The sequence below is a fragment of the Mauremys mutica genome, chromosome 1 (genome assembly GCF_020497125.1).
Source record: "Mauremys mutica isolate MM-2020 ecotype Southern chromosome 1, ASM2049712v1, whole genome shotgun sequence".
Taxonomy (NCBI): domain Eukaryota; kingdom Metazoa; phylum Chordata; order Testudines; family Geoemydidae; genus Mauremys; species Mauremys mutica.
This window is the reverse complement of record NC_059072.1, coordinates 71,190,385-71,213,041: the sequence shown is the minus strand read 5'-3', so window position 1 is coordinate 71,213,041 and position 22,657 is coordinate 71,190,385. Positions and strand designations below refer to the sequence as shown.

At 44.3% G+C, this 22,657-nt stretch overlaps 1 protein-coding gene across 3 annotated transcripts in view; it reads right to left on the bottom strand.

Annotated features, from left to right (window-relative positions):
* The window catches only part of ZDHHC17 (zinc finger DHHC-type palmitoyltransferase 17), a 135,458-nt gene that overhangs the window by 11,807 nt on the left and 100,994 nt on the right, over positions 1–22,657 (bottom strand). For all 3 annotated transcript variants that reach the window (XM_044989002.1, XM_044989009.1, XM_044989018.1), the window contains 4 exons: positions 17,028–17,090; positions 9,581–9,674; positions 990–1,073; positions 378–535 (listed from right to left, as the gene is read on the bottom strand). In XM_044989002.1, coding sequence (XP_044844937.1) covers positions 378–535; positions 990–1,073; positions 9,581–9,674; positions 17,028–17,090 — 399 coding nt within the window. The remainder of the gene's footprint in view (positions 1–377; positions 536–989; positions 1,074–9,580; positions 9,675–17,027; positions 17,091–22,657) is intronic.

Genomic DNA, 22,657 nt, shown 5'->3' with positions numbered 1-22,657 from the left:
CCTATTCAAACGATCTTCACTTGTATGGCTGTCAAGGGAGCTACTGAATAGAGACTTCTAAGCCCTTTCACTCTTAATAAAATGATCATTTGTACAGGTATACAAAGACCTTCACACTCTTTCAACTCCCAATAAGACCATCTCCCTTTTGCCTGGTGACCCCAGATTCCCTCCCTATTCTAAATGAGGCAACCCCTATGATTGACAACACAATCTGCTTTCTATACCCTCCGCAAACCTTGTTTCTGTGATCACTGAGCCTTGTTTTATAACAGTGTTAAGTAAACTGAAAAAGGAATATTTGATGTAACGGGAATGCAAATTTATTTTCAATATTCAGGGTTGACTATAATAAGTAACAAAGTGCCTTGTCATACCTGATACATCTGACACATGAGTAACACAGCCACCCACATGAAATGAAACACACTATTTAGAAACATCCAAAACATCCAAGGTGAACAGGTGGCAATTTGTGTAATGTATGTCCACAATCCATCCTTTGTGTAAGTAGTCTCACAATGGATTCCCCAGTCTGGAAGAAGAAAAAAATTATAGATTTAAAAATCATATAAAATCCTCAGATCGCACATTTTTTCTATATATCAGTGTAGTATTTAAATTTGAACTGGTCAGAAAACTTTGACAAAATGCAATTTTTTTAATGAAATATGTAAATAATTTTCAAAAACCTTCACAATTTGTTCCTCCTTTTCTAACCAGCTGTAATTTAAAGTCACAGAGATTATAGTAACTTAATGAAGGGCATGGAATAATAGTAACAAGGACTGTATAGAATTCTTAATGAGATATTTTTCTATAATAACTAGGTATTCTTCTATTCTAGAACACCTGAACTGGGCAGATACTAAAGCATACCTCAATTCCAATACAAATAGTATCAAAGTATAACTCTGATAGTGCAAATACTCATATGAGGAACTAAATGAAATATTGTACTTAAAACAATTAAGAAAAAATGTACTCACAAGAGATACAGCCATAAATCATCCAACAGATCATAAAAAGCAAAAAGAACAGATATCCCATGAAATAGCGATGGTTCCCTGCCCCTAAAGATGAACACAAACAACATGAATTAATTTTTTCCGACTTGAGAAAGTCAGTAATACGCTTGATGGCTGATCTACATGTGAATTAAATTTAAATTATTTTAGGAGAACACTGCTAATTACTTTATATAGAAACATTACTCTCTGGAAACATTACATTAGTCTGTAATATCTATATGACTTCTTAGAAGCTTGAAACTAGGTATTTTTCTCCCTTACAATTTTGCCCTTTCAATAAGGCCAAACATTGTTTTATTTTTCTGTGCTCCTACCATACTGCAGCTGAAATTCACATGTGCTTGTTTAATTTACAATCTGCTTTATTGATATCAACACAGCTTTGGGAACTGGTTAGTTAACAGCTGTTGCAGAACCAGGAAGAGCTCAAAAACTGTTTTGGTATGTCTAAAAAATACTGAATTATTTTTGTTTCTTGGCAACAGAGGGCAGGTATATTTAATAAGATGTACAGAAAATAGAAATCTGGACAAAAATCCACATCCTCTTTTGACAATTAAAGGTATAGGACGAGTTGACCTTAAACTGCTTGACAGCCAACTGAAAAGAAAACATTCAACAAAAAGATGGATAGACAACAATTTAGGCAAACAAGATGTTAAAAAAAAACTGGTTAAATTAATGAATGAAACAAAAAAAATTCTACGTGTAATTAAATTTAAAATGAAGTGAATGACACGTAACGTAACAGCATTTGCTCAAAATGAAAAAGACAGTTACCTTTTCCGTAACTGGTGTTCTTCGAGATGTGTGGCTCATGTCTATTCCACAGTAGGTGTGCATGCTCGCCACGTGTACTGATGCTAGAAAGTTTTTCCCCTAGCAGTACCCATAGGGGGAGAGCGACCCCTGGAGTGGCACCTGCCTGGAACGGTATAAGGGGAGCTGCGTGCTCCCCCCACCCTCAGTTCCTTCTTGCCAGACAACTCTGACAGAGGGGAAGGAGGGCAGGAGGTGATTCCAAGCTGGATCTGCTGGAGGTGGGTAGGAGTTCACAAGTTCTCGGGACGCAGTACCGCCCTGCCGAACCCGGTGTCATCCCTGGTTTGGGAGACTATCGCATAGTGCGAGGTGAACGTGTGAACCGAAGACCACGTGGCGGCCCTACAAATGTCCTGAATAGGGACGTGGGCCACAAAGGCAGCCGACGAGGCCTGCGCCCGCGTTGAGCGTACCCTAAGAATAGGCGGTGGGGGAACACCCGCCAGCTCATAACAGTCACTGAGTGGAAATCGACTGGCCTCTCGCGCACTCAGCTGAGGCGACAAACAGCTGCGAGGACTTTCGGAATGGCTTGGTTCGCTCAAGGTAGAAAGCCAGAGCCCGCCTCACATCGAGCGTGTGGAGGCAGCATTCCTCATCAGTCGTGTGAGGTTTGGGGCAGAGGACTGGTAGGAAAACGTTCTGACTCATGTGGTAGGTGGAGACCACCTTCGGGAGGAATGCGGGGTGTGGGCAGAGCTGGACCTTGTCCTTATGAAACACCGTATACGATGGCTCAGAGATCAGGGCCCTGAGCTCAGAGACCCGCCCAGCCGATGTGATAGCAACCAGGAAGGCCACCTTCCATGAGAGGTGAGACCAGGAACACGTGGCCAGCGTCTCAAACGCGGGCCCGTAAGCTGAGCCAGCACTAGATTCAGGTCCCACTGCGGGACCAGGGGCTTAGAATATGGGTGAAGCTGGTCCAAACCCTTAAGGAATCAGCCAGTCATAGCATGGGAGAACACTGTATGTCCTTGCACTGGGGGATGGAAGGCAGATATGGCTGCCAGATGCACCCTGACTGACGAGGGTGCCAGGCCCTGGGCCCTCAGGCAGAGGAGGTAATCGAGGATAAGCTGGATCGGGGCGGCCGTTGGGGATACACCTTGGTCCGTCACTCACCTAGCAAAACGAGACCACTTCGCCATGTCAGAGTGGCAAGTGGAGGGCCGTCTACTATCAAGGAGGACGCGCTGAACCGGAGCTGAGCATGTCCTCGCCTCACCACCTAGTCACTGAGCAGTCACGCCGTGAGGTGAAGAGCTGCCAGGTTGGGGTGGAGGAGACGGCCATGGTCCTGAGAGAGCAGGTCCGGGCGGAGCAGCAATGGCCAAGGCGGAGCCACCGCCAGGCCCAAGAGGGTCCCTTACCAGTGCTGCCCGGGCCACGCTGGGGCAATGAGGAGAACCCTGGCTTTATCCATCTTTATTTTCTCTAGGACCCTGCTGATCAGCGCGAATGGGGGGAAGGCATATAGGAGTTGGCCTGACCAGGGCAGGATGAAAGCATCGGAGATAGCGCCTCTCCCCAGGCCCCCCCCAGAGCAGAACTGGGGGCATCATCGGTTCTGTCAGGTCACAAACAGGTCCACCTGCAGAGTTCCCCATCTCCGGAAAAGCTGGAAGGCCACTTCCAGTTGTAGGGACCACTCGTGCTGAAAGGAAAAATCCCTGCTCAAGCGATCTGCCCTCATGTTCCAGGCGCCTGGTAGGTGAAAAGCTTTTAGGTGGACGTCGTGGGCTATAAAGAAGTCCCACAGGCTGAGGGCTTCGTGGCAGAGGGCGGAGGATTGGGCCCAGCCTTGCCTGTTGATATAGAACATCGAGGCCGTGTTGTCCGTGAGAACCCTGACTACCTTGCCCTTCAGGTGCGAGCGGAAGGCAGTACACGCCAGCCACACTGCCCTGAGTTCCTTGACATTTATGTGAAGAGTCAGGTCTTGCGGAGACCACAGGCCTTGGGTCTGAAAACTCGCCACATGGGCTCCCCTGCCCAGGTCCGATGCATCGGACACCAGCTCCATTGACGGGGCCATGTCCCTGAACGGCATCGCTAGGAGCATATTGCTCAGTGTGGACCACCATCGTAAGGAGGCGGTCACCGAGTTCGGCATGGTGAGGACTTGTCCAACCTGTCCGCAGCTTGGGAGAACTGCGAGGCCAGCCAGAGTTGTAGGGACCTCATCCTGGGCCTGGTGTGGTGGACCACATATGTACATGCCAACATGTGACCTAGCAGCTGTAGGCAGGACCTGACTATCGTCACCGGGAAACTTATGATCGAGTCGATGAGCCCTTTCAGGGTCTCGAACCTGTCTGCGGGGAGAGAGGCCCTGGCCAACATTGTGTCCAGGAGCGCCCCGATAAACTCTATGCATTGCACTGGGACTAACGTGGACTTGGTGTTGTTTACCAACAGGCCCAGGGCAGTGCATGTGGACAGGAGGAGTGCCACATGATCCCTCACCTGCGACCGGGAGGTGCCCTTGACCAGCCAGTCGTCCAGATAGGGGAATATCTGGACCCCCCTGGCGCCTGAGGTAGGCCGCTACTACCGACATGCACTTTGTAAAGACCCTGGGGGCAGTGGACAGACCAAACGGGAGGACCGTGAATTGGTAGTGATTCTGTCCCACCACAAAACGGAGGAAGCGCCTGTGCCCCTTGAATATGTGGATATGGAAGTACGCATCCTGTAGATCGAGGGCCACTTACCAATCCCCGGTTTCCAGGGAGGGGATGATGGAGGCCAGGGAAACCATGTGAAACTTGAGTTTTACCAAGTACTGGTTCAGACCTCGCAGGTCCAGTATGAGTCTGAGCCCCCCTTGGGCCTTCGGGATAAGGAAATACCCGGAGTAATACCCCTTGCCCAGGAACTCCTTGGGCACCGCCTCTATCACTCATAGTTCCAGAAGCCTCCCGACCTCCTGCTCGAGCAGAGCCTCATGCGATGGGTCCCCCAAGAGGGACAGGGGCAGGGGGTGGTTGGGCGGGTAGGAGGTAAACTGGAGGGTGTAACCTCAGGAGATGGTGTTGAGGACCCAGCAGTCCGAGGTGAGCCGCAACCATTCTGGTAGGAACGCACACAGTCGATTGGAAAAAGGGAGATTTATTGGGGCTGAAAATGGCGGGATACCCCTGAGCATCCTGTCAAAACCACCTTTTACCCGCCTGCTTGCCATTAGAGGTTCCAGGCTGTGGGGCAGACCGGTATTGTCTTTGCAGACGTTTCTTATAGTCCCATTGCTTCTTATGTGCGGCCTCGTATTTTGGGAGAGTGGCCCGGGTGGGAGCCTGCTGTGGCTTGAACTTGGGTTTTGCTGGAGCAGGGACATAGAGGCCCAGGGTCTGGAGGGTCGTATGGGAGTCTTTCATGCTGTGCAGGCTTGTGTCCGTTTCCTCCACAAATGGCACTTCCCATCAAAAGGGAGATCCTGCATTGACGACTGCGCCTTGCTAGATAACCCAGAGAGCAGAAGCCAGGACGCCTGTCTCATGGACACCACCAAGGCCATGAACTGTGCGGCCATGTCCGTTGCATCCAAAGTGGCCTGCAGAGACGCCCTTGTGGTGGCTGCCCCTTCCTCCATGAGTGCCTTAAACTCCTTTCTATCGCGCTCCTGGAGGGAGTCCTTGAACTTCAGGAGGGATCCCCAGAGTTTAAACTCGTAGCGACCCAGGAGAGCCTGATGGTTTGCTACCCTCAGTTGGAAGCTTGACGACGAATACATTTTTCTCCCAAAAGCATCCAGCCTCCGAGAGTCTTTGTTCTTTGGGGTCAGGGCTGGCTACCCGTCACTCCCTGTGGTTGACCAACTCAACCACCACAGACTTGGGTGCCATGTGGGTATACAGACACTCGTGCCCCTTAGTGGGTACGAAGTACTTGTGCTCCGCCTTCTTAGAGATGGGAGCCAACGAGGCTGGCATTTGCCACAGGGCATTTGAAATTTTTGCCACCCCTTCATGGAGCAGCAAGGCCACCCTGTCCGGTGCCGAGGGGGACAGCACACTGAACAGGGAGTCTGAGGGCTCTTCCATTTCCTCAGCCTGGAGATGGAGGCTCGCTGCCACCCTTTTTAGTAAGTCTTGATCGACTCGGTAGTCCTCCTGTGGGATGGAGGGGGACGGGGCCGCAATCAGCTCCTCCGGACGGGGCGAGGAGGCTGGTGCAGTGCTTTGGGTGTCATCCGGCACCGGAGGATCCAACACCTGGTCAGATTCCGGGAATGGCACTGAGGAAGCAGAGCCTGTCAACTCCTTTCTCAGCGGTCTAGGTATTGAGGCTGATGGTGCTTCCGATGCCCCAGCCACCAAGCGAGCCCCCACCAGGGGCTGCGCCGGAGGCCACGGTGCCCACTGGTACCACTGGGCCAGCCACGACGCACGGTGCCATTGCACTTGCTGAGGCACCAGCGGGGCTGTCCGATCAGGCTGGCTACTGTGGCCTGTAGACAGGCGACTGTGAGCAGAGGTGGGGCTGGTGTACGACACGCTGCTGCTGCCTCTGGACAGGGAGCGGCGACGGTGCTGGGATCTACGTCGACTGCGGGACCGCGACCTCGAAGCGGGAGAACGGCACTGATGGTAGTAACTGCTCTGCGAGCGATCTCAACAGGTGGACCCGAGATGGCGAGGAGCCGGCAATCGACGCCCTGAGTTATGGTGCCTTGGCGGAGACTTCGAGCAGGATTCCAAGTGGGAACGGCATCGACGGTCATGCCGCGACCGACTGCGGTACTCCCTTTGAGGCGAGGACCATTGGCGATGTCCGCCGTGGTCCTGTCTGAGCTTGCTTTGTGAAGACGAGCGGTGCTGGGAGTCTCGATCAGATGGCACCCATCCAGACAGTCTGGCCGGCATCAAGGGCGATCCACATGGACTGATCCCTGAACGGTCACTAGGCGGTGAGCAGTGTCAGGAACGTTCCCTTGACTGAGACCGGTACTGGGCTGGCAATGACTGCAGTGATCCCAGCAGTGGCTTGCCTCTGGAGCGTGGGGCCGACATTGGTGGCGTTCCCGGCACCGGCATGGATATGATGTCCTTAGCCGCCTGGAGGGCTTCAGGCGCGGTGCCGGGTACCAGATCGGAGCAGCATGCCAGGGTCGGGGCCAGCGTCAATTCCATCAGGATGGCCCGGAGTCTAATGTCCCTTTCTTTTTTAGTCCAGGGTTTGAATGACTTGCAGATCTTACACCTTTTGCTGATATGGGTTTCTCCCACACAGTTTGTGTGCGGGTCACTCCTTGGCATAGAACGCCTACAGGAGCCGCACGACTTAAATCCCGGGGCATGGGGCATGCCCTGGCCCGGGCTCACTAACTAAACTCCACTGAAAACTAAACTGACTACAGATACTACTGAATGAACAGTTCTGGGGACAAGCTGCAGCAAGGCTGAAGCTGAGCAGTTCCGACGCACCTTCACTGGCGGCAAGAAGGAACTGGGGGGGTGGGGGGTGGGAACGCGCAGCTCCCCTTATATCGTGCCAGGCAGGCGCCACTCCAGGGGTCAAGAAGGGTGCTCTCCCCCTACGGGTACTGCTAGGGGAAAAACTTCCAGCACTGGTGCACGTGGCAAGCACGCACACTTACTGTGGAATACACATGAGCAATCACTCGAAGAACCACTTTTGCCATGCGTTAATATACCTGATAGATGTATTTCTAATATTGTGATACATTTATTTGTATATATACTATTCGGAACTTCTCAACTTTCCCTCAATTTGTAAAATACATTCACTAGTACAGTACTCCAATGACCCTAGGATGTGCACTAACCACACAGACACTACACAGATGATGATAGGCTACAAAAGATGTGTCCCTCTGTATGCAAGCAGCAGAGCACTTAATTGTGTCAAATATTTTGCCTATTAAACCAGGAGCTTCCTCCAGAGGCAAAAAATAATCAAGTGCTTTTAACAAGTGAAATGAACAAATAAATAAGACAAAAGCAGAAAACCCATACAAGTTAGAACAAGCACACAAGGCACTTCCTTCCTCCAAAATCAAAGAGCTTCCTTCATCTGTAAACATGTTGTAATGTTGCTTTTATAAGCAACGGATATATGAGGAATGATGTTGGAAGTATGTGTTGGGAGGTGAGTGTGAGACACAGAGACTGTGTGTGTGTTGTGAGAGAGAGAGAGAGAGAGAGAGAAGGGGCACATAAACACATGCTGCTGGCTGTGCGCACTCTGCTAATCAGCTGGGCAGCACTTGAATCTCTCCTGTGCAGCCGCCCAAGTGAGCAGCATACAGGGAACAGTTTCAGGGACACATGGGGTCAGGGTGGTGCAGGGACACATGGGGACAGGCGTAGGGTGGGGGTACAGGGACAAATTGGTACGGGGCAGATGTGGCTGACTGAATGAGCGTCAAAAGAACTGTTCCATACTTCTCTCACCCACACCCAACAACCTTCCAGGTTCACTGCCAGGCTCCTTCCCAGCAATTACTTCCCTCTCCCTCAGCTCCCCTGACTCCCCCAAGCCTTTGCATCGCTTCTGAGGGGTGCGGGAAACACAGTTCTGTACTGTAGTTTAAATGAATTATTACTCAAAGTTCTGTATTAATATGCCTAGTAAGGAATCTATTTGTCAAAAAAACATTTCCTGAAACTTTTTTGTTGTCTGTATTATTTCAGACTTGCTTGCTGACAGGTGTCTTGAAATAATTTATCAAAATAATTGAAACTGGCATGATTATACTGTGTTATTTTGACAAATAAAATATTCAGAATTTTGCAGAATTTTAAAATATTGTGCACAGAATTTTTAATTTTTTTCTGCAGAAATTCCCCGGGAGTAGAAAATCCACCTAGATGGCAAGCCATCTTGAATCTACTGACACATAGCAACGAATTAATTGAGCACTTGGCTACAGTTCTCTAATGGAAAATACTTGTTTGTGAGTTTACCTGTTACCCAGACTTTAATTTCCTAGTACTCCATGCTTCATCTCATATATATTAAAGAGACTAATCACCACTGTAGTCAGTATATGCACTCTTGTTTTTGTAGGAAATGAAAAAGATGCTGTATTGATAAGTAACTGAAAAGGTGATTAATGATTTGCATTAGAGTTCATATTTGACAAAAACATACTTACATACTGTTTATGTGGTGTTATAATTATTGCTGAAATAAAATGTTTAAAAATTAATAGGGATGAAATCAGTTTACTGAGGACTTGTCTACACAGAGCAGAAATATGCACCAGAGGGGTTTGCTTTCTAAAGCACACTTGTGTCGCATGCGAACTGGCCCATGTAGAGTCTGTTGGGGCAATCTTTTTAGTTCATGTCAGCAGGAACACCATGGTCAGTTAGTGCACGTTAGTGCACTTTAGAAATCACAGCCCTCTACTGCACACTTCTGCTCCATATAGATAAGCCCTTAAAAACAAAGCTATAAGTACTTATGTGTGGATTGGTAACGGAAAGGAGAACTGTGAATAACGCAATGAATCAGAAAAAAAGAAAATTCAGGCTGAACATCAAGATGCTTTTGGTAATACTGAAGACCTAGACTAGTCTTTCGCAGGAAGTTGTCAGAAACCATGATACTGTGGTCATTTAAAACAGGAATTTACAACATACAGAGGAATATACTGTAGAGAACGATCCTGCATTGAGAAAGGGGTGGACAAACTGACCTAACTGTATTTTTCCCCTCTCTATTTGTTAAGATTCCATATTTGAGCAATCACTTACCTACACAGTTACCCACCCATGGGCAGTGGTGGTCAAACTTTGCTATACATCGATTGCACACGCCACAATGTTTGGACCTCACTGGCTTCCGTATCTGTTTGACAGATATTTATGGACATATAATTACAAAAAGCTTTACAGCAAAGTGAAAGGAAAAGTCTGACAGATTTACACTGGTGAAAAAAAATGAATTTTAATGCATGTTAAAATATTTTGCTGCTGTTAATCCCTTAGATCAAGGTCAACAGGAATTTAAAAGCCTAATGGCTAATTCAGATTCCATTAAACAATTAGTGTCTTGAAATTTCATCATACGTATGGTACAAAAATCTATTTAAAATATTTTCCCTTAAATAAAAATGTTGCATCTTAAAAAGTATCAAATATTTATTTCTCTTTCCATCCACCCCAAGCCCCTCTAAATCCTCTAGGTATCTAAGTTTTGGGTGCAAATTTGTTTCATTTCAGCTATTTAATATTGATAGAGTATTACATTATGATTGAGATGATTCTTTGGGCATTATTCATAAATGAACCCTAATGTAAACAGAAGGCTGTTAATTAAGCCTATTTACCAATTCAAGAATATGGACTTAAAGAGAACTTCCAATAGGACTTTTGCTTCAATGTTCACTTTGACAATTTTGAAAACCACTCCCAAACTGAATATATTTTGTAAATTAAATATTCAATGGTTATGATGACAAATCAAGAACAAAATACATGACCAAACCTTGAAATACAAAATATATGTACAAACCTTGAAATTAAAATACATTTAAACTTTAAAACTAAATATTTAAAAAACAACTTCATTTTTACTTATCCCTTCAAATCTGAGTTTAAAGTTCTACGTTTATTATACAAAAATGAAAGACACCACAAACATGATAGAAGAAGTATTTCCATTAGGTATTTGTCGTGTTATTAATTCTTCCATGGGAAATAAAATGCATACTTCAGGTCTCAGTAGGTAAGTGCAGGAAGAAATTATTTTTAAACATTGTGTTTCAAAATGTAAACATAACTTGCAAGTCTAAGCAACTAATCCACAGACAATTAGGAAATGTTAAAACACTTCAGGATTGAAAGAAACTTTCCAGTTAACCTGGAAAATATCTAGACAGTTTTGACACAAAGCAAAAGAGATTTCTTTTTCAGGCTCAATATGTCAAATATGGGGCAAAAATTGGTCCTGCTAGTGAAGGCAGGGGGCTGGACTCGATGACCTTTCGAGGTCCCTTCCAGTTCTAGGAGATTGGTATATCTCCAATTATTACCTTAATTACCTTTATTTAATCCAAAGTTTGTTCTAACCCATTTTAAAATAAAATAATTCTGTTTTGGAAGGCTTTGTGAAGCTTACTTATCTCTTAAGAGCCTTCCTTAAATAGATTTTCTTTTACATAGATCCTGAAACAACTAATCTGCAATGCATATACCAAAAGGGGTTTTCCTTTGTACGGTAAAAGGGAGTATAATATAATATTTCAAGAAGCTCTCACAATAACTAAATAAGATTTTGTGATGTTGCCTGTACATAGGGTGACCAGATGTCCCGATTTTATAGGGACAGTCCCGATTTTTGGGTCTTTTTCTTATATGGGCTCCTATTACCCCCCACCCCCGTCCCGATTTTTCACACTTGCTGTCTGGTCACCCTACCTGTACAGCTCAACAAAAGACTAAATTACATGTGTATGCAGACACACACACGTAGGTACGTAGGTACATCATGTTACATTACATAAAAAAAAATCAATGAAAGTACTTCAGTTTCACAAAACCTCTGAAAGTATTAAATTAAAAAAAAACACATTACAATTCTCAAGATTTCAGTAGAAAAAGACCTAAACATTTTGTTAAACCAGCAAAGGCAATTCTGAGTCAAACTGAAATGTTTACTGCAAATATTCATAATTCTCCCTTTTTCCCCATCCCCAAAAAATCACAGAATACAAAGGTACATAAACTTCTCCACATACTTTTCTTTTTTATAATACAAAACTTCTTCAACTAGGATTCTTGAGAGAAACTGAATGCTTGTTCAAAATATAAGAGTTTTGCTACATAGCTTGAAGTTGCTGTAAGAATGCGACAACCAATCACATTGGTTTATTTCAATAAACCTTTTATAAAAAGTTATTTCTATTTGTCAAAACTTTGCAGCTTCTCACAAGATGTGTCCTGTATAAAGGCCAGAAGGGGACACTGTGATCATCTAGTCAGACTTTCGTATAACACAGGCCACAGAATTTCCCCACTCTCATGGCTCTTCTCTCAACCCTCTCCAATTTATCAACATCCTTCTTAACTCATGAGCACCAAAACTGAACACAGTAGTCCAGCAGGGGTCGCACAAGTGCCAAACACAAAGGTAAAAGAATCTCTCTACTCCTACTTGACATTCCCGTCTCCTTTAACCGCAGCATCATGCTGGAAGCACACATTCAGAACATCTCTCTTTCAGAGTCACTGCTTCTCAGGATAGTCTCCCCCATCCTGTTAAGTATGGCCTACATTCTTTGTTCCTATGTGTTTACATTTAGCTGTATTAAAATACTGTACGTAGTTTGTTCACACCCAGATTACCAAGAGATCCAGATTGCTCTTCATTATTTACAGCTCCCCCCATTTTTGTATCATCTGCCTAAATATGGATTCTGATGTCCAACATTAAGGCAGCCAACTTTGAAAAGGTTGCCAACTGTAGTAACATAGGCCCACGTTAGGCTTAAGCAGGCTATGGTTTCAAACTGAGTTTGGATTTTTAGCATGAATGGTAGGACTGAAGCATGTAAAAGGATGAGTTCATGAGAAAACACAAGTTATTTGTGTTAATCTTGTAATGACCCTTAAAAATACCAGTGTTATCTCATTTAAGGTTTGGGATGAGGTAATAGAAATCATAGAATCATAGAATTCAAGATCAGAAGGGACCATTATGATCATCTAGTCTGACCTCCTGCAAGATGCAGGCCACATAAGCCGATCCACCCACTCCTTAAGCAAGCGACCCCTGCCCCATGCTTCGGAGGAAGGCGAAAAACCTCCAGGGCCACTGCCAATCTACCCTGGAGGAAAATTCCTTCCCGACCCCAAATATGGCAGTCAGCTGAACCCCGAGCATGCGGGCAAGACTCTCCAGCCATACCCTCTGGAAAAAGGCTAACAATATCCTATCATTGACCCATTGTACTAATTACCAGTGTGGCACTTAATTGACCTATTGACTAAGCCCGTTATCCTATCATACCATCTCCTCCATAAACTTATCTAGCTTAATCTTAAAGTCATGGAAAATGAAATAAAGAAAATATTGTTAATTGGGCACCAGGCATTGTAAATAATTGGTTTGTTTAGTTTAGTATAAAGAAATGTGTAGTTTGGTAGTCAAAGAGAAATACAGCCAAACAAGATAAGATGCAAACCTTGAAGAAAGAGGCCCAGTCATTAATCTTGTCTTGACCGGGGCAGAGGACAAGGTTCAAACTTAGCTGCTTCATCTGGAGTTAGTAAGGTCTGACAACAAACAATGACATCACCTGTTTCTTATAGTGTATTAAAAAAGAAAGGTTTTCTAGGGGTACTTTGTCAGTGCCTTTCCTTATTCCTCTGGAGTCACGTCATGATTGGAAGGTCCCTCCCAGGCCTGATCCTGTTGAGAGTATTTTGGCCAGTATTTATAACTGTATTGCTGTTGGGTATATAATACAAGAGTATATGCTTACGCATGTACATTTATTACTAAGTGGCCATTGAATTAATGAAGGAATGCTTGTGCGGAAACTGAGTCATGGTAAACCTTAATAAACTTATTAAGAAAATAATTTTCAATACCAATAATACAATTTAGCATGTTCTTGGATCTTGATTTGCTTTTTCCATGCTAATGCCACATAACAGACTGCTACAAAGGACATTATGCAGCTGTCCCTTCTGTTGGGACTAAGGAGGCAGCAGGCCTTTTCTTATATAACAGATAGCTCCTACTCCCAACTGCACAGAACCTTAGGTAACAAGATGGGTTCTGCAGCTCAGATAGAACCATTACTATTAAAATGGGGCTAAGATTATTAGTTAAGTGTTTCCTCTTAATAGCAGCAAAAGGCCAATGCTTGGCCGTCTGGATTAATAAAACTGTAATGTATATGTGCATATTTAAGAAAAATTGACCATTTTTTAAAAAGTTGGCATTTTGTTATTAGTATTCCATCTCATGCAAAGCATGAGTATGTACCATTAGTAGACTTTACAGTCTTTTATATTTGCTAATCACATTTTAAAAGGAATGTGCATATCATGTTTTCTTGTGGAACTGGATAGCTGCCCTTGTTCTCTTCAAGCTGATTTCCAATTTAAAATGTTTTGTGTAGGGGTGTGAAAATTTGTATTTTTTCTTTTTAAGATGATAGCCAAATTAAAAAAGTCCAGCTCGCTTTTCAAAGAAACTATTTTCATGCTCTAAAGGAGATTATTTTAGTTATGACAATGCCAGACAGAATGCTGTAAAGCCCAACACCAGAAAAAAATTGACACATCAATGTAAAATATTATTTAAAAAACAGGATTGAATAGTGCATTAGTGTGGTGAAGCACTGGAATGGGTTACCTAGGGAGGTGGTGGAATCTCCTTCCTTGCAGGTTTTTAAGGTCAGACTTGACAAAGACCTGGCTGGGATGATTTAGTTGGGGATTGGTCCTGCTTTGAGCAGGGAGTTGGACTAGATGACCTCCTGAGGTCCCTTCCAACCCTGATATTCTATGATTTAAAAATTGTATAAAATTAGTTATCCAATTCTTTTCTTAATAAAACAATTTAACATACATATTACCCTTAACCCTATGTCCTTTCTAGTTAGCCTAACAATCTGAAAGTCCTAGAAATGTGAAGAGCTAGGAATGGTTCACTAGTTTTCCAAAACTGAAGGAATTACATTTGGTTTGGTTTGGTTTAGATATCCTTCAAAGTTAAAATAAGGTGTTCACAAAGACACAAGATTTAGCATGAATTTTGTCCCCTAGTAAACATGAAGTTAAAACAAAGACCCTGATCCTCCAACTAAGAACACGGGGGTGTACAGTTGAGCCTGCGTGGAGGCTAACTGACTTCCAGCGGGCTCTGCATGGATGCAGCAATCTATTTATACACTATCAGTTGCAGGATTGTGTCAAAGTTAGCAAAACTCAATCCATAGAGTGTTCTCCATCACAATTTTTCCGCCATGCCATTCCTTGATTTTACCTGCTGATATAGAAACTATCATTTGACCTACAGAAATAGCTAATACCTCATTAATGAGAAAAACAACTTTACATTATACAAAGGCATAATTTAAAGTTGTCATTTTTTTTATGGTCAGATAAAGAAAAATGGTTCCTCAGACTGAATGACTGCATAAATGATTGTATGCCATATGGAAACTGCTAATCAAAGCACTCCTTTAATATTGTTGATGAAAAAGTATGCTCTTCCAAATAATTATCAAAACACAAAAGGGTTCTGTCATAACTATAAAGGGAAGGATAACAGCCCTCCTGTGTACAATACTAGAAAATCCCTCATGGCCAGAGACACCAAAATCCTTTTACCTGTAAAGGGTTAAGAAGCTCAGGTAACCTGGCTGACACCTGACCCAGAGGACCAATAAGGGGACAAGATACTTTCAAATCTTGGTGAGGGGGAAGGCTTTTGTTTGTGTGCTCTTTGTTTTGGGGGTTGTTCGCTCTTGGGACTAAGAGGGACCAGACATCAATCCATGCTCTCCAAATCTTTCTGAACCAGTCTCTCATATTTCAAACTTGTAAGTAACAGCCAGGAAGGGCGTGTTAGTTTTATCTTTGTTTTCTCAACTTGTAAATGTTCCTTTTGCTAAAAAGTTTACATCTGTTTGCTGTAACTTTGAACCTAAGGCTAGAAGGGGTTCCTCTGGGCTCTATGAATCTGATTACTCTGTAAAGTTATTTTCCATCCTGATTTTACAAAGATGATTTTAACCTTTCTTTCTTTAATTAAAAGCCTTCTTTTTAAGAACCTGATTGATTTTTCCTTGTTTTAAGATCCAAGGGGGTTGGATCTGGACTCACCAGGAATTGGTGGGGGGAAAGGAGGGGGAATGGTTAATTTCTCCTTGTTTTAAGATCCAAGGGTTTGGATCTGTGTTCACCAGGGAATTGGTGGAGAAGTCTCTCAAAGCTACCCAGGGAAGGGTTATAGTATTTGGGAGGGAGATATACGGCGGGGGGGGGGGGGGGGAGACAGAGTTTCCCAACTGACTCATTAACAATTTGGGTGGTGGCAACAGCGAGATCTAAGCCGGTAATTAAGATTAGGGGTTCTCATGCAGGTCCCCACATCTGTACCCTAAAGTTCAGAGTGAGGAAGGAACCCTGACAGGTTTAAAAGCATACAGATATTAAGAAAACAATAATGCTTATAAAGTCATCAGCAAGCATGGAAGTACAAAATACATTTGTCAGTACCGTTGTCATAAATAAACAGATCAGGGTTAAGGTCTCTTTTACCTGGAAAGGGTTAACAAGCTCAGTAACCTGAGAAACACCTGACCAGAGGACCAATCAAGGGACAGGATAATTTCAAATCTCTGTGGAGGGAAGCCTTTGTCTGTGTTCCTTGTTTGCTCTGTGTGCTCTTTTTGGATCTAAGAGAGGCCAGACATGTCTCCAAGTTCTCCTGGAGTATTTCCTACTATCCAGTATAGTAAGTATTAGAAAGGTGAATTAGTCTTATAATTTGATTTCTACATTTGCAATTGTGTGTTTTGCTATAGAATTTCTTTAATTCTGTACTGTTATTGCTTTTACTGAGAAAGAAAGGAGGGGGGATTCTCTCCAGAGATTGATAAGTTTAGACCCTGTGTATTGTTCCATCTTGGTATTACAGGGACAGTTTACTTTCTTTCCTTGGGTGAATTCTCAGGGAAAGGGGAGGAGGGAAAAGGAAGGCATTCCTCTGTAGTTGAATCCCAGTATCTCTCCTAGGAAAAGGGAGGGGGGAGGAAGCAGGGGGGAATGATTTACTTCTCCTAGGTGAAAGAACTCCATGGATTTGGGGCTCTTGGGATCCCCAAGGATTTTGGGGAAGGACTGTGTCCCAATACACGTACATTATTGGGTGGTGGCAGCTTTTACCAGATCTAAACTAGGATTTTAGTTTAGAGGAGTCCATGCAGGTCCCCATCTTGTGAACCCAAAAGCTCCAAGTGGGGGAGAAACCTATGACAACCGTGAACTGAAGGTCAATGCTATTTTTTTTTAAAATAACATCCATCTCTGAAATAACATGGAGAAAATGGAGGGGGGGGGAGAGAAAGAGTCTCATTTATTTACTATATAAATATCCAGTTTTGCCCACCACACACAACCTCTGATATTTACATTTCAATTAAGTGGAAACAAAAATAAATAAAAATAAAAACCATACTACCAAACAGGTACTGCAGAATATACTGAGGTCCAGACTTCCTGTCTCTGCAAGTTCAACTATTGTCTTTGGAAGAAACAAACAAGAAATAAAATTAGTATTTAAACTTTTAAACACATACCCATCTAATTTCCAATGCTAAATGATTTCTGTAGCTCATATTCAGGTCTGTATGCTCAGACTATCTCAGGCTTTGCCTATAACAGATTATTTAATTTAAATAAGTTTTAAACCTATTTAAACTGGTGCAAAACTCTATGTAGACACTTATTTCCAATTAAAAGTGGCTTATTTAGTTTACCTTAAACCTATTCTTAGTTGATTTAAGCTAAATAGATATAAAGCAGGTTTAGACTGACTTAGCACATCCACACAGAATTTAGCACACAGGTTTAACTAAATTGATTTTAAAATCACAGATTTAAACTCAAACTATTTTGCATTTTGATAAATCCTCAGAGATTACCTTCCAGTCAGGACCCATCAGTCAAGAAGGAGAAATTTAAGTTCAGTGGTATACAGTCCAAAGTCTCAAAGCTGCAATTACCTACTCCATAGAATGTTCATCTTGTAACCACAAAAGCAGTAATAAAAGCCAAACCTCCAACCCACTATGCATCATGCTATGCTTATGGATCAAGTGATATACAATGGTGGATTTCAGTTACAACATCCCAATTTCCTTACATTAAATTAGATCCTTTCATTTTATGTGTCCTTCCAGTATCTATTTTGTTATTGGAATAGTGGTGACTTATAACTCTAGGAAATGAAAACAGTCTACATTTTCAACAACTTTTATATTTCAGCAGCTGAAGATTGTGCCACAAGAGGCTTTTATGTAAAGTCTGCAGTGTCTGGAAAATATATATTCACAGATTTCAAAGGAATTGTCCTGAAAATGTCTTTTGCCAAAGCTACTTTTCTTGATCCAGGAAGAATTAACTCTGATTAGCATGAATAGTTAAGGAATAAAATTAAAGACCAAATACGCTTGTCTAATGTGTACCTTCAGCCATAGTACACAAAATATATTTTAACCATGGTTCTAGGTTTTAAGTGCCCTGTCACGTTGGTGTCTTTGGATCCATATGATTTTAAGTCCTTCTTCACCTCTCCTGATTAGAAAAGGAGCAGAAGGTACTTATGACTATTCTGTCATATTTTTCTGTCAGCACAGTGACAAAATCCTGATGGAAGAAGACTGGAAACTGGCTATTTTTTATTTAGACCCTGATTTTGCATAACACTGAAGCATGTGCTTTATTTGAAGTAGGTGAGCAGTCCCATTGACTTCAATGAAACTCCTGTGTTTATGTGGGGCTTACTACTCTACAAAGTGTTAAAATTCTACTTAGGGTACGTCCAAACTACCAACCCGGGTCGGCGGGTAGCGATCGACTTCTCGGAGTACGATATATCGCGTCTCATCTAGACGCGATATATCGAACTCCGAACGCGCTCCCGTCGACTCCGGAACTCCACCACCGCGAATGGCGGTGGCGGAGTCGACGGGGGAGCCACGGACTTCGATCCTGCGGCATCTGGACGGGTAAGTAGTTCGAACTAAGGTAGTTCGAGTTCAGCTACACTATTCGCGTAGCTGAACTTGCGTACCTTAGTTCGACCCCCCCCCCCACCAGTGTAGACCAGGCCTTAGTTATGTAGCCCTGCTGAAGGAATGGTACTTAGATTGGACTAGCCCAGCATCCAACTTGGTGGATGCACAGTAACAGAAAAGCAGTTCTGTATGCCTGAATCTGCACATTCACTGATATTAAAAAAACAACTGATCTATCCTGTAAACAAAAATAATCTAACCAATCACAACCTCATCAGAGATTACTACTCAGTACATGGACAAATATATAATTCCAGGCAGCCTGATGTCATTCCACTTTGATTTGCAGTGAGTTGCACAGCATGCTTGAGAGTGGGATTTCCAAAAGCACCTAAGTGAGTCAGGAGCACAAGTCTCACTGATTTTCAATGGGACTTGTACTCCTAACTCCTTTAGGGGCTTTTGAAAATCTCTCCCATAAACTAATGGAAGAGGTTACTGCTGCTCTCATTTTGGGAATTTGTGAATCCTAGGTTTGATTGCTCAAAAACTTCATTTCAATAAAGGGCAAGTTAGAACTGCTAACAGTAATGGGCCTGAGTATCATAAAATGCTCATGGTAAAAGATTATAAATGTATCTGGTCATAAATTATATGCCAAGATGAATTACTTTCAAATGCCAATGAAAGCTAATCACAGATGTCTATCTCAACATCAGAACCGAAGAGGCAGCTTGACTCAAACAGAATTCAATATTTTGTCAGCAGAAGCTCTAGCTTTGTTGGTATAGTATATTTAAATTACAGTAATGTGTAAGTTTTATTTATTTTTAAAACAGAGTTGGCAAAATCTTTAAGCAATGACATTTAAAGTGACAGCTAGTGTAACAATGACAGACTCTGGTCATCAGTGGGCAGGACTGAACCTTGGACTTCTGGAGCTTAGTGTATGAGCCTTTACAGCATGAGCTAAAAGCCAACTGCTTTTTAGCTCAGGCTGTAGAGCAGACTCATTTAACTCTCTGTAAGTGGTCTCGGTGCCACTCGATGGGTCAGAACACCATAGCCAGGAGATGTGGGAGTTACATACTTCCCTTAGCTGAGGAAGCATGTCCCGAGCTTCAGAGACTTCCCAGTTGAAATCCCGGAAGTGCCCCCACTTGTAATGCCGACAGACTCCGGTTGTGGTTGGGCAGGATCAACCTGGGGACCTCTGGAACTTAGTGCATGAGCTTCTACAGCATGAGCTAAAAGCCAACTGCCTTTTAACTAAGGCTGTAGAGCACACTCATTTAACTCTCTCTAAGGCCTGGTCTACACTGGGGGCAGGGGAGATCGATCTATTTACTGTGGTGAGGTGACTGCTGCCGCTCCCCCGTCAACCCTGCCTGCGCCTCTCGCAGTGATGGAGTATAGGAGTCGACAGAAGAGCGCTCGGGGGTCGATTTATTGCATCTAGACTAGACGCAATAAATCGACCCCCGCTGGATTGATCGCTGCCCGCCGATCCGGCGGGTAGTATAGATATACCCTAAGTGGTCTCATTGCCACTCGACGGGACAGAACACCACACCCAGAAGGTGTGTGGGTTACACTAGTATTAGAGACAAGATGAGTGAGGTAATATATTTTATTCAACCAGCCTCTGTTGTGAGAGATACAAGCTTTTAAGCTTACACAAAACTCTTCTGGGAAATGTACAAAGAGAGAATGTCTACAATCCAATCACACACCCATGGCTGGCCCTTATCAGCTGACTCAGGTTCTTTGGGCTTGAGCTAGGGGGTCTATTTAATTGGGGTGTAGACATCTGAGATTGGGCTGCAGCCCGAATCCAAACGTCTACACCACAATTAAACAGCTACTTAGGCTATGTCTACACTAGAGACCTTACAGCAGTACAGCTGCTCTATGCCGCTCTCCTGAGAGCATAGAGCTCTACTGTCAACATAATTAAACCATCTCCAATGAGTGGCGGTGGCTATGTTGGCGGGAGAAGCTCTCTCGCTGACACAGCACTGTGCACAGTACCACTTAGGTTGGAGAAACTTGCAGCTCAGGGGTGTTTTTTTCCCCACATCCCTGAGCAACATCAGTTTTGAGTGGTACTCCGCAACATCAGTTTTGAGTGGTACCGAGCAACATAAGTGGTACTGTAGATATGGCCTTATCCTGAGTCAGCCGGCACAGGTCAGCCGTGGGTGTCTGTCTGCAGCGTAGACATGAGTGTCACAACTAAACACAAGGTGGAACAGATTGTTTAGCATAAGCAGTTAAAGCATATTTCACGGGATTATTCAAGGTGAAGTGGCCAGTAGGGGGAAAGCTGGGGTGGGTGTTAATGGGTTATAGATCAGGGGTGGGCAAAATATGGCCTGCGGGCCAGATCTGGCCCATGTAACATTTCTGTCCAGCCTGCCAGGCTCTTTGGCTGCCCCCTTGCGATCTCCGGGCCGTTAATAGTCCCGCAGTGCAGTGGGGTGCTCAGGCAGGCTGCTTGCCTGCAGTGGCCCTATACCGCTCCCGGAAGTTGCCGGCTGCTGTTGGCATGCCTCTGCGTGCCCCTGGCGGGGAAGGGAGGATGGGGAGGTGGCTCCACGTGCTGCCCTCACCCCCATCCTCACAGCTCTCATTGGCTAGAAACTGGCCAATGGGAGCTGTGGGGGGTGGTGCTTGCAGGCATGGCCAGTGCATGGAGACCCGCTGCCCTCCTCCCCACAAGGGGCACGCAGAGATGTGCCAGCAGCAGCTGGCTGCAGCCGCTTCCAGGAGTGGTATGAGGCCACAACATGCAGGCAGGCTGCCTAAGCCCTGCTGCAACACTGGCCAGGAGCCGCCTGTGGTAAGCACCTCCCGGCCAGACCCTACACCTCACTCCGCCTCCCACACCCCAAGCTCCTGCCCCAGGTCAGAACCCCCTCCTGCACCGAAACTCCCTCAGACCCTGCCCTCCCTCCTGCACCCAAATCCCTTGCTCCCACCTGGAGTCCCCTCCAGCACCAAATTTCCTCCCAGAGCCGCCCCCACCCCCCCGCTGCATCCCAACACTCTGCACCATCTTGGAGCTCCCTCCTGCACCCAAATTCCCTGCCAGACCCCGCATCCCCTCCACTAATATGGTAGAAATGTGTGGCCCGTGACAACTTATCAAAATTTGTTGAGTGGCCCTCCAGCAAAAAATTATTGCCCACCCCTGTTATAGATTGTTGTAATAAGTCATAAATCCAGTGTCTCTATTAGGTCCATGATTTTTAGTGTCTAGCAAAGTTATGAATTTAAGCTTCTAGGCTGGTCTTCTGAAGGTGCTGTGCACGTTTCTTTGAGGATGGGGACTGAGAGGTCTGATATAGAGTGGTCTCTTTGTGAAATCTGGTCATCCACAGGCGATATAGTGTTTTTGTCATTCTTCTGTGTGAGTTAATTCAAGAGCATAGTGATTGTCTAGGTTTTACCCACACAGTTGCTATTGGTGCATTTAGTGCATTGTGAGGTACACCACGTGTTGTGATTAGCATGTATAAGACGCATGGATCTTGAAAGGTATGCCGTGGGGGTGTTTATCAATCCCCCCTGCCCCTAGCTTTTTCCCCCCTCCTTTCTTCTGGAGAGGTGTTCACTGGACACTTCACCTTGAATGGTCCCTTGAAATATATGTTAACTACTTATGCTAAACAACCTGTTCCACCTTGTATTTAGCTGTGACACTGAGTAGATTTCCTAGAACTGAAGAGCTATGTAAGCTTGAAAATTCATCTCTTTCACCAACAGAAGTTGGTTCAATAAAAGATATTTCCTCACCCAACTTGCCTCTTTAATATCCTCAGACCAACATGGCTACAACAACATTGTATACAGCTAACATTAAGTTAGTCCCATAGTTAAGTACATTTGGCATTCAGGTACTACTGCAAGGAGAGAGGTACAAGAACCTATGCAGAATAGAGCAGATTTTTATGCTTCCATAAATGAATCTGGATTACCTAATTTATCATCACTTTCAACCTCATCTCATCACTTTTTGAACCTAATATCAAGATTTATACACATTACCACCTCATTAAATTTAAGCTAC